Below are 17,262 nucleotides of genomic sequence, written 5' to 3'. Positions count from 1 at the left end.
TAATTAAAATATATATATATTTATTAATATTCTTTTTTTTAGTATTATAAAAAAATACAAAATAAATTACCCTTTTAGAAAATACTTTGTATAAAAATATTTTTTTATAAAATAAATATTTTTTAAATATAAATTATTTTCCATAAATGTTTATATTTTATAAATACATATTATTTTTTATAAAAAATATTTTTATAAGATCAGTTTTCTAAACTTTTTAAAATTTTATTAACATCATTATATATAAATTTATTAATATTCATTATTTTTTAATATTATAAATAAATAATAAAATAAATTATTTTTTAAAAAAATATTTTTTTCAAAAAATATTTTGTATAAACAATATTTTTTAAATATTTTTAGCAATATGATGTTTATATACTTTAATAGAATTAATATTTTTTTTAATTATAAACTCATGTTAATGTGTTGAATTTATATGAAAAAAAAAACCATAAATCATATGGATTCAACCCTTTTTTTTCATTAAATTAAATCGAACGAGTTCATTTAAAAAAAAAAAAAAAGCCCACAAATCCACCCCTCCTACTAGGGGTGAGCAGTATTCGGTTCAAATCGAAAAAACCGACCGAATCGAATCGATTTAAAAATTTAGTTCGGTTTTTTATATATTTCGGTTCGATTCGGTTTTTAATTTCAAAAATTTTGGTGATTTCAGTTCGGTTCGTTTTTTATCAGAAAAAAATCGAAAAAACCGAACCGAACTGATTAGTAATAATAATATGTTTTTTCAATAATATAGAGAAATTAAATCATATTAAAATAAAAATATTTTAATTAAATTTTAAAATATTAAAAATAAAGTGTAAAAAATAAAAAAAATTATTAAAATTCGAAACCGATCAAACCGAACCGAATCGAACCGAATCAGACCGATTCGGTTCGGTTTCTGACCAAAATCGGTTCGGTTCGGTTCGGTTTTTATAAACACTAAAATTTCGGTCCCCTACCTCCAACGGCACCTTTTATGCTTAAATAAATGTTTCCTAAATAGCGAGAAAATAAAGTATCTCTCTTTTCTTGGCAATTTTCTTTTATCTAATATTATCAACACAACCAACAGAAATGTCGGTGTTCTCTTTCTCTCATTCCTCATATTTCCTTTTCACCATCTCAATTTTGCAGATCTTTTTTTTCCGTCAGAACTACCTTTTTTTCTCTCTCAAATAATAAATATATCTATCTGAATTTTTTCATTATCTTTTCTAATAAATATATATATATTATGAAAAATAGAGTTACATCATGTCAATCAAAAAAAGCAAATATCTCATTTTCATTATTTTTTATCTAAAAAATAAATTTTTTATGGCATACTGAAATCTTGAATTTATTTTTTTTTAATTCATCTAATTCTATTTTTGTCCTTAAATTTAAGTTGACTTCTAATCACGGTTAAATGAAGTTTTTGACCTAATTAATTCAGACTTTTTTTATTAAGTCTAAGTCGATCCATTTTTCCTTTAAAATAATTTTTTAAAAATTAAATAATAAAATACTAAATTTTCATTTTTTAATACTAATTTTTATAATTTTAACTAAAATAAGAAGAAAAAAAAAAGAATTCAACAGTAAATTAGAACAGCAACAGATCTGTAATACCAATGAAATTTAAACACCATTTATCATCATCTTCACTGGATACCAATAAAATTTGAACAACATTCATCATCATTCTTAATTGATTTTAATGAAAAGTTGAAGATTTCATTCACTTTTATCTTTACCGAAAGAAACTCGAATCGAATTTAGTTTCAGAAGATTCAGTCATCTTCCTCAAGGAAAAAATAAAGATTTCATTCATGCCCAACGATAATGTCGTACGAGCTGCATACCTTGGAAAAATGCTAACAGGTATCAATTTCGCTGCCATGAGAGTTTGATTTGGATCATTTGTGTGATAACGATTTGCTATGAGCCAGCATCGGCGATTTATGTTTACGGTGTTTTTTATTTCTGTTCTTGGTGTTTTGGATTTAATTACTTTATGAGGATTTGATCTAGATCTACTGTAGTTTCACCTTTCATTTATCTGAGTTTGTATCGAATTTCTCAATCTAGGGTTCTATACTTTGTATTTATTGATATGGGATTTTTTTTGGGGTTCGTATGATCTTCCAGAAAAATTTGGATTTTTGTTGATTTGAAATTTTAATTTCTTGAATTTAGATTGCTTTTGATTTTTGGATTTCTGCTAATAATTGCGTTAAATGTATTTGTTTTCTTTTTATTTTATTTCAATTAAATATTATGATACTATCTGATAGTCTTAATTAATTTTTTAAAAATTATAATAATTTATTTAAAATATCATTTTAATAGTTATATTTTTTATATATTAATATTAAATAATTTAAAAATTAGTAAAAATAGTAAGAAAATATATAAAAAAAATAAAACAATTGGTAAATTGAAACAAAAATGTTCTAAAATGACGGTGATTATCGTGGAATACAAGTAATAACTTTAAATATTTAGAAATATATAATTAATAATAAAAATATTATTTTCAAATTTTTTGCAAAAAACTTAAATGAGGTCTGGATTATTTTAAAATTTTGGGTTTATTTGAACATGACTCTAAAGTTCAAGGGCTAAAATAAAATTTCTTCAGTCCTTTTTTCAATTAACAAAAGGAAAAACAGATTTTTCTATTTCTCTCTCTTATATATCTAAAACTCGAAACGGATTGTTTACTCGCAGACCAAGCACACGTACGCAGATTTTCCAAAAACAAAAATGGAGAGAAATACACCAGTGAGAAAGCCACACACTTCCACCGCCGATCTCCTCACGTGGAAGGAGGCTCCTCCTTCTGAATCTCCGGCCAAGGTCACCGCCCACCGCTCTCACCAGGTTTATTTCTTAATTCTACTAAACTAAGTTCCGTTCAACGAGAAAAAGATAATAAAGTACTTTTTTTTGTTATTGTTTTTATTTATTTTTTGCTGCATTATCAGCCGTCGGATAGGATCGGCAAGGTTCTGTTTGGAGGTCAGGTCACCGATGAAGAAGCTGATAGTCTCATGAAGAAGTAAGGATCGTTCTGTCTTTTTGGACTTCGAAAAGTAATTGTAGTGAAGAATGCGAAAGATTTGTAGCTGTTTTCAGCTTTTGGAATCAGATCTAGTGCTGCATTTTCTGTTTTCCTTTAAAGTAAAGCTTAAATTTGGGTAATACATAATTCAATGAGCTACTAAGTTGAAAACTGAATGGTCTGTTTTTCCGATGTGTTGCAAGTTAAATGCTAAGCTGCCTTCTAAAATATTTCCTAAATTTGGGTTCTTTCCTGGCCATGCAAGTAATGCAACTTGGTTTAGAAAGGTTTTAAGTGTTCAAATTGTTTTTCCTCTAATAAAACAGTTTTTTTTCCTTTAAATTTTCTAGAATGAGAACTATTCATGCAACAATTATGAGAGGCAGCTTAATATGTTTACTCTTTCGGACAGTTCTTACACAGCCTATTTCTACAAATGATTTGGTCTTTTGCATCCATATAAGTTGTCATTATCTGATTGACCCTACAATTTTAGCTAGACTCTCGAATGTTAGATCGCTTATCAGGCAATGCTAACTTAACCCCGCATCAAAATTCAGAAGAAGTAGTGATACTGAAGCCAACAATGGTGTTATCTTTAAGGTGGCTGCCAATAGCTGCTAACATTATTGTGGCCAACTTGTTTTGCAACAAAAGTTTAAGCAAGATACAGGGTAAGGAGTACTTATGTTGGCTTTCTGCCTTGACATCTGCGTTCTTTCTTTTTTTTCCCTTTCTATGGTTGAACATTGACGATCATAAAGTAATATCGAGTAAACATTGAAAAGAAACTGCATTGCTTTTTGTTTATTGAACTAAAAAGAAAGCCCATATATGGTCTATTTATCCTTGTTGAATAAAATTTCAAGTTGTACAGACACAGTCTGTTGAATCAAAAGGAGGAGGGACTTAAAGCCTAATACTTTTGCAAATATGATTTGATTTTTCATGAGAAGTTTGAAATGGAGACTTTAATATTTATCAGTAATCAACCTGGTTCAAGAATATGGGATGGGGAGGGAAAATAAGACTTGAATATTTATTGGGGAGTATAGCTACTACTAGTCCAAGAATTTTGAAATGTTTGTTGGGAAGGAAAGGGGGAGACATTTATAGATATTTTTGAAACACATTGGGATTATATATATATATACACTTCCTTTATCCAAGGCCTATAATTGATGTAGTCATTTGGATGATATTGAAGTGCTAATTGACTTGGCCACTATTTCTTTCAAAGTTAACTCTTCATGTATTCAAATTATTGCAGAATTCACAACTAATGAGGAACTGATTGAGCACAAAAGCTTTCTACTTTTCCCCATATTGGTTTACTCTTCTTGACTATGTATTTTTTCCTAGATATCTTGCTAATTTTATATTTGAGTCCACATGCATCTTTCAAGGCATTATCAAAGAGAGTTCACCTCATGGACTTCGTAACAAGTTTGTGCATATATTATGTAAGCCAACTCACTGTTTCTTTTGCCTTGCTCAGGAAGCCTTGTTCAGGGTATAAATTAAAGGAAATGACTGGCAGTGGTATATTTAAAGCTAATGGTGGAGGAGATGCATCTGAATCTGGTGCCAGTAATCCAATTAACAAAACTAGTGTGCGTGTTTATCAGGTACTTATTTGACATTTCTATAATCAGAATTTTGGATAATAATTCTTGATTACTTGCATATCAAAGATTAATCATAATAGCTGAATTCCTTATACGATTCCAATGGTTGCATCTTCAGCAAGCAATGAATGGAATTAGTCAAATATCATTTAATGCTGAGGAGAGAATCTCTCCTAAGAAGCCTACCTCTCTTCCTGAAGTAGCAAAACAGCGTGAGTTAAGCGGGACTTTGCAAAGTGAATCTGACATGAAGAGTAAAAAGCAGATATCAAACGCAAAATTCAAGGAGATCAGTGGGCATGACATCTTTGCCCCTTCCCCCGAAATCAAACCTCGATCCTTAGCTGCTGCTCGCACATTGGAACCAAAAGAAAACAAAGACATTGAGAAACCTGCCCCACGAAATATACGCACTTCTGTAAAAGTTTCTAATGTGAGTTATTTTTGTGCATTGAACAATCTTTCTTTACTTGTTTATATTGTCATACTTTTATTTGGATAAGAAGGTGAAAAGTTATTTGGTGCTACTTTATTGTTCTGGCATAACGAATCAATCAACCGTGCAACATTTCAGAAATAACCCCTAGCACGGCAAAAATTAGCTGGGAACTCCTAGACTAAAAAATTATATGGTTGGAGATGCAATTCAACTGCATGGTGGTTGTTAAATGCAAAAGACGCCCATAATGATCAAATCTCTCTCTTATTTTGCATGCTAATTTTTATATGATATTTTCAAGAATGTTTGAAGTTCTGAATTATTCTTGGAATTTATCATCAAGCTTACAGAATACACCTTTTACAATCGACAGCAATAACTGACTTTCTCCACCTCCATTCCATGTTTTAACTTTTTCTTTTTATTCTCTAGTTGGTTTATGAAAAATTGCTTAATTGCATGTGAATACTGGCATGATTGATTCATGACTTTGCATTATATAATTTCCATTGAGCTTTTGAAGCCACTACTGAACTTTGTTCTGTAATTTCTATAGCCTGCTGGAGGTCAGAGTAATATCCTGTTTGGTGAAGAACCAGTTAAGAGAACATCAAAGAAAATACACAACCAGAAGTTTCAAGAGTTGACAGGCAATAACATTTTCAAGGGAGATTTTCCTCCAGGATCTGCAGAAAAGCCACTAAGCAATGCTAAACTGAAAGAAATTAGTGGCAGTAACATCTTTGCCGATGGAAAGTCAGAATCCAGGGACTACTTTGGTGGTGTTCGCAAGCCTCCTGGTGGTGAGAGCAGCATCGCATTGGTGTAACTTGTGGGCCAATCTAACTAGCTATATTTGCATGATTCAGGTAACGTTATTGTTCTACATTATTCCTGTGTGAGCGCTTGTGTTTCCCCTAGTGAAGTGCCCTTTCGACGTTAGAGTGGTGTATGATGGCTTTGGATTATGTATAACCCATTTGACATTTAGATTAATGTACTGGATCGGATGGCCAGTTGAGTTATTTCTACTTCTTAAATCTTAATCATGCCTGATTTAGTTATTTCTATCCTCTTGATCGCTTCTTTCCGACCACCTTTTTTACTGTCGGTACATTTATAGAACCTTCAGTTTACTTGTTATTATGAATCGAGTTTGGGTAAGTCTAAATTCGAATAGAGAATATAATTTGCTTAACTACCTTTGTAATTTATTTAACTAAGGCTTCTTTCTTTTGCATTTATTTTGGTCTATTGGCCTTTTATTTAGCAAAAATTACTTTAAACTTTGATTTGTAACATAAAATTAAAGTCCTTGCTATGCCAGCTTTTCCGATTATGAAATTTACTTTTAAAATTATATATATAAAAACATTTTAAAATGACTTATTTATCCTCAAGCACCCATGCCTCTCTCATCCTTCTTCTTTCCGCTGTAATTTATTTTCTCTCCCAACCTGATTCCCTTTCTGTTCTTCTTCTCTTTCAACTCCTACTTAATCCTATCATGATTTTATTTTATTAGATGCAAACTCTTAATTTCACCCAATTCTCTCTCTCATTGTCCTCATCAATGGATTGAAAACCCTGATTTCCTTTCTCTGTTCTTCCTCTTTTTTCCACACCTACTCCTTAATCCTATCATGATTTTATTTTATTATATGTAAACTCTTAATTTCACCCAATTCTCTCTCATTGTCCTCATCAATGGATTGAAAACCAATGCATTTGCTTCCAATGAAAAGGTAAGTGTAAAGCCTCCAAGGGATTATTATACCTGCAAGTGAAAAGGTAAGTTCCTTGAATTAAATTTTTATTAAGAGGGCAAAGTGCAGTCATTTTTAAAATTAGAATTGAGAGGAAAGACAGAGATAATTAAAATTAGAGACAGAATATGGGTGTATGTGAGAGTATAATGAGAGATAAAAAGGGAAGAGGAGAGGAGTTGGAGAGAATTGATTTTTAAAATATATCTATTTTTTGTTTTAAAGGATGTTTAAGTCATTTTGCTAATTTGTTATTAGGAAATATATTATTATAACAGGTACTTCTATGTTAATTATATTAATTATATTAATATTAATAGAATTTTATGTTACAAATTGAAATTTAAGAACTTTTACTGTTATAAGGGTTACAAGTGAATTTTATCTGAATGATAAATAAATGAGGGAAATTGTTCTTTTAAGACAATTGTGTACATCTGTCCAGAGATGTAATAAGTTAATCTTTCTATATAATCCTTTAATTTATTTTTTTATTAAATTTTTTATTTAAAATTAAAAAATTTATTTTTTCTTTAATTTGTAAAATTTTCATTTTTAAAAAATATAAAATCATATATAATTTTTTAATATTTATTTAAATTTTTTTATTACAAAATAAATCATTAAAGATACAAATCATTCGAATCGAAAGGTAAATGAACATCTCTGTAGCCTTTACCCATCAAAGGCAGCAATCGATAATGAATGATAGATTATAGTGCTTCCCTTTAACTCATTTCAGGGAAATCTCATTTACACACGGAAGAATGCACTACTTGCCCATCTAATATACTTGACAATTGTCCAAAAATATAATAAAAATAAAGAAACAGTCCTCTCTCAATTTTGGTGGTTATTTCATTTTTTCACTCATTGCAATTAATTTATTAAAATAAAATCCTTCGTCTTTAATTCTGGTTCAGACAAAGTTCCCGACCTGTAATATCTAAACCTTTCCAATGCCACTGCACCAATGCCATTACCCTCTCCCCAAGGCCCCAGCCTCTTATTTCACCCAGAGGGCTGTAGAAGAGAAGAATAAAATGGAGATAAAATATTCTTGTTCTTTAAATGAAGTCTCAGTAACATATCAACTGTGGCCACTAAGTCCCTTCCATATTGATTTTATATTTAATAGAAAACATTCACTTCTTCCATTCCACACTAACATGAAGCAAGGTACCAAAAACATTGCAGGAAAAAAGAAACCAAAATAGCAGTACATCTGTCCATGCAATACACATCTCACACCAAACAACATATGATTCAAATGATAAATTCTTCTGCATCCAGAAGGAATGGCTCAAATATCCCCATGGCCGATCAACGCAAGAAGCATTTTCTCATAGTCTCCAGAAGTGTCTCCAGCAATGGCACGATCCAGAGGGACACTGTTTCGGCGATGGTATTCCTCTTTAATACGCTGCATATCCACCTCTGCCCTGGTGGTGACAACTCTAGTAAGAGCCCATTCGTCTGTCCCCAGCTTGTTGATAGCCAGGCGCAGAACCTTCTCAAAGTATTTCTCAGGAGAGGTCAAGCACTTGATTGTTGCTCTCAGTAATAGAAGGAACTCATCTTTAGGGTCAGCCTTCAAATTCTACAAACAGATTTCTTTCACATGTTTAGACAAATAATGATTTCACAGCAACTCAACATGAAAATTTGATGCACCATAAAAGGAATTTGGAATTATTTAAAGGACCAATAGCCAAAAAAAAAAATTATCCGATGCTAATACCTTGTTGATGGCATTCCCAAATGCATTGTTGTAGTGATTGAGTGTCGCATTAAGCTGTGCCTTGCTCCTAGTAGACAGGATCCTGATGATCTCATCATCACTATAAGCTTTGTCTGAGATCTTCCCATGAAGTATCTTAGCCTCAGACTTTGCCAATGACATGTTCACCTCTTCTCCCTCATATCGGAATGAACTCACAAGAGGAACCAACAGCTGCACAGGAATTCAACTTCAAGCCAAAGCAACCAAAAAAGAAAAAAAAAAAGTTCTATGTAGAAGAAAGAACACAAATTCAAAGAAGGCCTACAAATTAATTTATAAATTCTGGATAGTGCATATTCTCTATGCATATTTATCCCAATTCCAAAGAAAATAGTTGGCTTGTTTGAAAAAGAATATGAAAATAAAGTAATGCAAACTGGAAAAATACATTAAAACTAATACTTTCATTCACATATGTCCACTTGAGTTCTGATAAATCACTAATATTCAGTAGTTCTCGATGTTTAATCAGCAAATCAACAAACATATGAGGATGAAACCCCCAAATTAAGAGGTTTATGGAAGTACCTTGCGGAAGTCTCCAGTTGTGTGATAAGCAACATCTTCCTCAATAGACCTCTTATAACGAGCATGATATGCCTGTCTAACCTTAAATAGTTCAAGAGAAGACCTAGTACAAGCAATTTCCATGAGAACCCAATTGCTTGAAGTGAACCTCTTTGTAGCTTCATTTGCCAAATATGCATCACGCTCAGCAGGATCCAGAGTCCATAACAATACAGATCTCTGCATTAGATAACCAAATTTGCATAATTAAGAATTAGCTCTAGCTATCAAAACACTAATGAAACGGTGCCTCAAGTCCCCTCACAAATAAGAAGGGGATTGCATTCTTATTTTGAACAGATCATTTGGTGCATCAAAAAAACAAACCTCAAAGTCACTAGAAAGTTCTTTGTCCAGGGCTTTAAGGAGATCTTCCCCATAAGCTTCAGCATAAGTCTTTCGAATTAAGTTGCGTTGAGGAGCAGTCCTATGTGCTAAAATGGAGATGATCAGAGACTCATTTGTACCCCATCCTGCAAAACATGATCAAAACATATTAGAATAGATCCATCTTAATACAGGGGAGCAAAATGTCAGAGAGACATAGACGTCGCTGTGAATATAAATTAATCACCACATCAAATCAGGACATCAATTGATAGATCAATTCATAAGGATCATGCTAATTCACTGAAAATTAGATCTCTCACAATTAATTAGTTATAAATATACAGACATTTGGTGATCATATTCCAAAAGACCTCTAAAAATGCTAATTAAACACGTTCAAATTCTTCTTCTTGCTATTTTTTTTTTCCATAATGTTTCTTGTTTTTGGTCATTGTCAATAGGCCATAAAATAAACGGTAAGGCAGAAGTAAACTTTTGCAATTGGAACTCTTTATTCCAAAGAAATCAAAATTGCTATCCAAACAGAAAGGCTCTCCTTGGGCCTAGAACTGAGACCCCAGAGGCTAGCCTTAGTTCTCCTTTCCCGACCTTACAATCAACTGAAACTGGCGATTCAGCTTGGCTCACAGGTCTGCTCCAATTTTTTTAAAAAATCCAAAAAAAAACTACTGTTGATTAAGTATGCTATTTCTTAACATCAACACTCAAAGCCCAGCAAATGTAATCTAACAATAAAAAAAAGGTACAAGATCAAACATCAAAACCCTCCCAAACCCAGTTTTTGACTAAAAATCAGACCAATAATTTTAAAGAAATTAACTGCGATCATCTAATTAACCATTGACTACATATGATCTGATACAGAATTTCACGATCAGCATTCAAATAAATGGAAAGAGTGGACTGATCAAATTACTAGGACCATCAAATAATGAGATGGATCTCAGAGAGAGAGAGAGAGAGAGAGAGAGAAGACCTTCAAAGGCTTTGTGGAGCTGCTCAGCATCCTCGGATGGAGATGGAACATGGGCAGGAACTTTAAGGGTCGACATTGCTTCTCACTCTCTTATCGTCAAGTATTTACCAGTGTATGCAAGCAATCGAAAACGCTGCACTGAAATTGAGCTGAGGCTGAGCTTGCTTGGTCTGGCTTTTGACCTCATTTATAATTTGCATGCAGGTATATTATATAATATAATTTCATTTCCATAATTTATTACCATAAATATATTTAAAAATTGAAATATTTGATATATGGAGGATTATTAAATATACATTACCATAAAATATAGATTAATATACTCAAAAAATAAATGAATTCAAATTGAATTTCACACATTAATAATTTCTAAAATTATTAAATTTTATTTTTATATTCTAAAATTTAGAGAAAATAGAGAAAATAAAATTTAAAATTTATAAATTTGATAGAATCACATATTTTTTTATGTAAATATATATATATATATTTATTTTTTAAAAAAATTATTTAATTTTCTTTCGGTGTGTATATTAATAGTGCTATAGGATAGTCGAATATATTTTTTTATTCTCATCATATCGCACGAGCTAACTCTCTTATGATAAATTTAAATTTAAATTTTAAATCAATTCGACATATTTTAGCAATGAATTAAATTACGTGCAGTTAAATCAATCGATTTAATGAGTTTTATTGAATTTTAAAATTTTTTTTCTAAAATTTAGTTTGAATTCAAAAATTAAAAATTTAACTGTCATCCATATGTGTTAAACACACATACATTTAAAATGTTAAATAAATATTATTTTAAAAAATAATGATTTATGAATTAAATCGGATGAAGAAAAAAAATCCTATAAGAGTGAATATCATGAAATAGTGAAAATATTATATATATATTAAAATGTATAAATCTATTCAATTAATATAAAGTCTATTATTCAAAAAATATATATATAAAGTCTATTATAGTTTCGAAAAAATATAAAATAAATTGTCATTTTTAAATTATGATTAATTAGGTTTATATAATTGAATATAAATAATATTTTTTTTACAGAATTAAGAATTATTTAATAATGAGTCAAAAAGCAGCTGCTCAATTATATATATTTATATCATATGGCATTATTATAGTAATTTCTGCATCAAAGGCAATGATGACGGTGTGACAACTAAGCACTGCTTGAATGATATTTTTGAAAAATAAATCGCATGTGACACACGTCTTCACTGCACCCACTTCTGGAAAATTCTAACCTGTCCCTCCACGTGTTTTTTTAATGTATAATTTACTTTCAACTAGACCCTTATTCAGAATATTGCATTATCTAAAGAGAAATACTACCTTTTCAATTTTATTGATTAAAATATATAATAATTAATAATTAATAATTAATAATTAATAATTAATTAAAAATTAATAATAATAATAATTAATATATAAATAAAAAGTATTAGATAATTATTTTTGTCTGTAAATAATTGTGGCTAACATTTCTTTTATTTAAAGAATTTTAATTTTTTTTTTGAATACAGCTTATTAGTTTCGTTTGATGATTTTAATTAATAGAATTACAATGTTAATCCATTATTTTTTAAAGAATGTAATATTATATTAATGATTAAAATTTAAAAAATATAATTTTTTATTATTAATTTCTTATTAATAATATAAAATTATATTTTTATGGGATATTTATTTTTTTAGAATACTATTACACATATATGGTTTTAATGAATATTTTATATAGAATTATTTATAAACAGTTATATTTGACGAACTTTAACAAAATGTTTATAATCATTACAAATGACATTTTTTTACACAAAAAAATGTTTATCTTTTAAATGAATATTAAATTATTTGTTAATAGCATGAAAAATAATATAACTAATTAATTTTATCAAAAATATTCTTTAATATTTTAATTATTTATAAAACATGAAAATAAAGTGTCTGAAATTAGTCAATCGCTTCAACGTTGAAATTAAAATAATACTTAAATGGATGTAATAAAATATATAATTTGAATTTATATTTTCAATAATTTATATTATAAAAAAATAAATTAATTAATTATTTTTTCTAAAAATTTAAATTATATCACTTTAATAGATAAAAAATATTCATAATAATTAAAATTTTGATAATTATTTTGTACAGGCTCTCAATAGTAAGAAGCACGATCCATAAAAATTTTATGCCTTATGTTAGGTGGGCCTTTGTTATAACTAGGCTAAGCATTCGCGCTCTCTACGTTTTAAAATTAAATTAAATTAAATAAATTAAAAATTAAAATTTTAATATTTATATAAATTGAATCAAACTAAATTTTAGTTAAAAATTAAATCGAATTGAATCAATCTGATTCGATTCGATTCGCTCTGTTTAATTTTTAATAAATTTTTTATTTTTTACTCCTTATTTTTAGTATTTTAAAATTTAATTAAAATATTTTAATTTTAATATAATCTAACTCTCTGTATTATTAAAAATAATATATTATTATCACTAATCGATTCGGTTTTTTTTTTAAATCGAATCGAATCGAAATAACTGAAATTTTTTATAACGACTCGAAAACCGGACCGCTACCGGCGCTAGGATCCAGATCGGTTTAAGGCCGCCGGGATCCGTAGTAAGTCAACGTACATCCTGTATACCTGTTAAATCCCATACATGATCAAACATATTCATAAAAATTTTAAACTTTCTCATTCAATCACCAAACTCAACCTGTGCATGCACAACTTATGATCATAAGCATCAAACCCCACACTGGAGTCCTCATCAATTTCTCCAATGGAGTAACATAACATATATTAAGTTTGGTCTACACAAAACATCATTAAACCATTACATTTGAAAGATTATATAACAAAAGGGATTAACAACATACTGGAGTCAAACACAACTCTAATCCTCAATAACGTCATTACATTACATAACTGTTTAATACTATTCATTACATTTCAATATTCATTATGTCCACCACTGGCTATTACATAACCATGACTTTACTCTAGCTGACTTCCTGATCTATCTCGTACCTGCAAACCTGGGGGATAAGGGGAGTGGGGTGAGCTACTAGAGCCCAGTAAGCAGAATAATAAAGCATTTAAAACATATGCTATTATGGAATGTATCACATCACAGACAAATCACATCAAGGATGAACTTGTCACCGATAGCCCACTACACATTCCAATAGTGCCAGGGGCGTAGAATGGGCCTCACTGGTCTTTCTCTTACATTAACATAATATAACATTCCAATATGCCAGGGGCGTAGACTGGGCCTCACTGGTCTTTCTCTTACATAGTAGTGCCAGGGGCGTAGAATGGGTCTCACTGGTCTTTCATACCGTATCATCACTATCTCATATCATATCATATCATAGTGCGGGCTAAAGGATCATCCAACATTCATCCACATCAACAACATAATATGCAATACAACATATTCATGAATTCTAATGCAAGCACCCTAATATATCTTATGGCATTCATGATGCGTGAATCATGCTAAAACTTTCATTATTTACTTTGAAACATAAAGAGTCATTCTACTCACCTCCGGCTAGCTCTGACAAGACACTGAAGCAGCTAACTCACTGCTGGGGTCCTCGGTTCCTCGGGTCCGAACCTACACAAGTGGACTCAAATGAGGGACCAAACAAACATAAACATGACTCTAAAATACTCCCCAAACACCCCCCCTAAAACACCTTAAAACAATCACATAAATCATGCAAAGGAAGGCTGAACAGGGCACTTTCGGCGGCAGGTTCGGCGGCCAAAAGTCCCTCCAGAGCCGAAAGTCAGGCACCTTCGGTGGCACCTTCGGCGGCACTTTCGGCGACCGAAGGTTCCTTCCAGAGACGAAACTCATGCATGTTCGGCGGCACCTTCGGCGGCCGAAACTCCCTTCTAGAGCCGAAAGTCCACTTTCGGGGGCAGGGTTCGGCAGCCAAAGGCTTGCCTCCACAGGCAGGTTCGGTGGCCGAAAGTTCCTTCGGCTGCCGAACCTGAGTTCTTCCAAAGGGCAGAACTCAGCCTCCAACAAGCACATTTGCCTCCCAAACCATTCAATCATGCATTTACCTATTCTACAACATGCAAACTCAAACCAACAAGCATATAGGGGTCCCAAACTAACCTAAACCCCAACCAAAGCACATCAAACAAACATTAGCATCAAATGGTTCATGTACAAACACATGAACCCGCATCACATACATCACATACATAGCATATCGTCAATGCACATGCATAAAATCATGGCATTTCACATCAACATTCAAGACAGGACTCTATATCCTATCCTGGTGGACATGATTTTTCCTATTGTGCTTGACCTTCTAGAACATCTATGAGCCCGACACTCTATGTCCGACCATATGAACCTAGGGCTCTGATACCAATCTGTAATGACCCGGAAACCGGACCGCCACCAGCGCTAGGATCCAGATCGGCTTAAGGCCGCCGGGACCCGTAGCAAGCCAACGTACATCCTGTATACCTGTTAAATCCCATACATGATCAAACATATTCAACTCACATTGCTCATAAACACAACATAAACCTATAAATGCATTTCTACCCCAAAAACTTCCATAAAACTCGTTTAAAACATAAGAGAAAGGTGGGATCTAAGCTTACCTCTTGAAGATCGAGAGGAAAGACGATCCAACTCGGAGATGGGAGAAATTTCACTCCTTGGGTCTCCAAGCTTCAAAACTTGCTCAAAGCTCACAAATCTTCGAAAAACCAAGCAAACACTTGTTAAAACTTGAAAGATTGGAGGAAAATCGTCAAAAACGACCATGAGAGAGTATGGACTCACCGTTGACCGAAAATGGGGAGAAAACTCGCCCTCTTCGGCCATAGAGTCCTTATATAGGGCTGGTCAAACCACCCTTCGGCAGCCTAAGGTGCCTCCAAAACTCATGCAAGTTCGGCGGCCGAACCTGGAAATGCCTCCATAGTCTTTTTCATTCAAAACTCAATTTCTTTCTTGCTTAAAATCATAAAATGCATTAAAACATTTTATAAAAATATGATTTTACCCTTCTAGAGGTTTTCGACATCCGAGATTCCACCGGACGGTAGAAATTCCGATACCGGAGTCTAGCCGAGTATTACATTTTTAAAATTAAAAACTGAATTAAACTGAAATATATTCAACTGAATTTTTAAATTAATTTGATTCAATTAATTTCTCTTCTTATCATAATCGAGTTCTCAATTACGAGAATTCTGATTCTCATATTTCATATTCTTAGTTTGGACGTCTATCACTTAAATTAATAAAAAAATATTATTATATAATAATTTTGAGTGATCATATGATTAATAAAATTAATAATTAATAATTTAAAAAAAATTATTAAAAAAAAACTTTTATATTTATAAGGATAAAACTCTCCACTTAATTTAAAGAGATCAATAAATAAATACATGGTAGATAAAAACTTTATAATTTATAATTATATGTAGTTCATAATACATTTATGCAAAATGATAAATAACATTCGTCTAAATTTTTTTATAATTTACTAGTATAAAATTAATTAAAAAATATATAAAAAATCATATATTTTTATTTAAAATATTAATTTTCATTTTTTAAATATTATTTCTTTTATTTCATAATTTTTATTATTTTAAAATTATTATTTACACTCATTTTTTATATTATAATAATATATAAATTGAATATTATACATGTGAAAATTTTCCAATAAAACAATGCAAAAAAGTAGGAAGAAAAAGGAGCTGATTCGCCACCTTCACCATCTTTAAGCTTTGAACAAGGCGCAATTCCAATTTCGTGGAATTTTTTTCTTTTATTTTCTTTTTTAAGTTTTTTTTTCAGATTTTTTTTTTATTTTTTAACGAGGTGAGTAGATCAAGGAGTTAATTTTAATATCAGTTGTAATTTTCATTTGTATATTTCTGAAACTTATTGAATTGTAATCTTTTATATTGTAATTTTCATACTTAGATTTCTAAAAACTTGTTTTGATTAATAGTTCATGGCAGTGTTATTGAATCCAGACCTGATGTTGACTCGGTGGAGGGATCGAGTGGATATGAATTGGCGGGTCAGTTCAATTAGTGGGTTATTAGAAATTAATTAAATATATAAATATAAATTTATTAAATATAATTGGCCTGCGCCTTCTGTATCTTCTTTAAATGAGTGGTTTTCTTTAGCCTTCTCTTCTGCTTCTGTGGAAAATGCCTCCCTTATGCTAATGATCTTATGGGCTTTGTGGCAAAATAGGAACAATGTTGTATGGAAGGGCCAGGGTCAGACTGCGAGTGGTGTGTTCTTCATGGCTCTGAATTTTTTGCAGCAATGGAAAGCAGCTCGGGTCGTGTCCTCAGTAAGCACCATTGTTGACCCGGCTCGCCCGATTTGGTCTCCTCCGCCGCACGGTTGGATCAAGGCGAACATTGACGCCTCTTTAAGCTTGCAACGAGGTTCGGTAGGTTTCGGTTGTGTAATCCGGAAGGATGATGGGAGTTTTGTGGCTGCTAGAGCAGGCTCTTTTTATAGCCAGATGGATGCAAAGTGTGCTGAAGCTATAGCATTCCGGGAAGCATTGAGCTGGATTAAAGAGTGTGGATGGGATCGAGTTCTTTTCGAATTGGATGCTCAGGTACTTGTGATGTC

General features: G+C 31.2%; 2 protein-coding genes across 3 annotated transcripts; one reads left to right on the top strand and one right to left on the bottom strand.

Moving 5' to 3' along the window:
• Positions 1-1,733: 1,733 nt before the first annotated feature.
• On the top strand, positions 1,734-6,192 carry LOC110627388. Of its 2 annotated transcripts, none has more exons than XM_021773677.2 (6): positions 1,734-1,878; positions 2,728-2,880; positions 2,985-3,058; positions 4,560-4,689; positions 4,808-5,122; positions 5,685-6,192. In XM_021773677.2, exons 2-6 carry the CDS (start codon positions 2,764-2,766, stop codon positions 5,955-5,957), a joined length of 909 nt encoding a protein of 302 aa, XP_021629369.1. In that variant the 5' UTR covers positions 1,734-1,878; positions 2,728-2,763; the 3' UTR covers positions 5,958-6,192. The 2 variants fall into 2 exon arrangements, with proteins under 2 accessions (XP_021629369.1, XP_021629371.1); XM_021773679.2 differs by having other exon boundaries at positions 1,742-1,878; positions 2,713-2,880.
• Positions 6,193-7,938: 1,746 nt separating this feature from the next.
• LOC110628852 (annexin D2) lies at positions 7,939-10,757 on the bottom strand. Its single transcript, XM_021775671.2, has 5 exons — positions 10,572-10,757; positions 9,572-9,717; positions 9,206-9,424; positions 8,636-8,848; positions 7,939-8,494 (listed from the first exon to the last, which is right to left on the bottom strand). The coding sequence occupies exons 1-5, from the start codon at positions 10,645-10,647 to the stop codon at positions 8,198-8,200; spliced, it is 951 nt and encodes a 316-aa protein (XP_021631363.1). The 5' UTR covers positions 10,648-10,757; the 3' UTR covers positions 7,939-8,197.
• Between the last annotated feature and the right edge of the window lie 6,505 nt (positions 10,758-17,262).

This window comes from Manihot esculenta, chromosome 12, assembly GCF_001659605.2.
Source record: "Manihot esculenta cultivar AM560-2 chromosome 12, M.esculenta_v8, whole genome shotgun sequence".
Taxonomy (NCBI): Eukaryota; Viridiplantae; Streptophyta; class Magnoliopsida; order Malpighiales; family Euphorbiaceae; genus Manihot; species Manihot esculenta.
The sequence above is the reverse complement of the archived record's forward strand: the minus strand, read 5'-3'. Positions and strand labels throughout refer to the sequence as shown.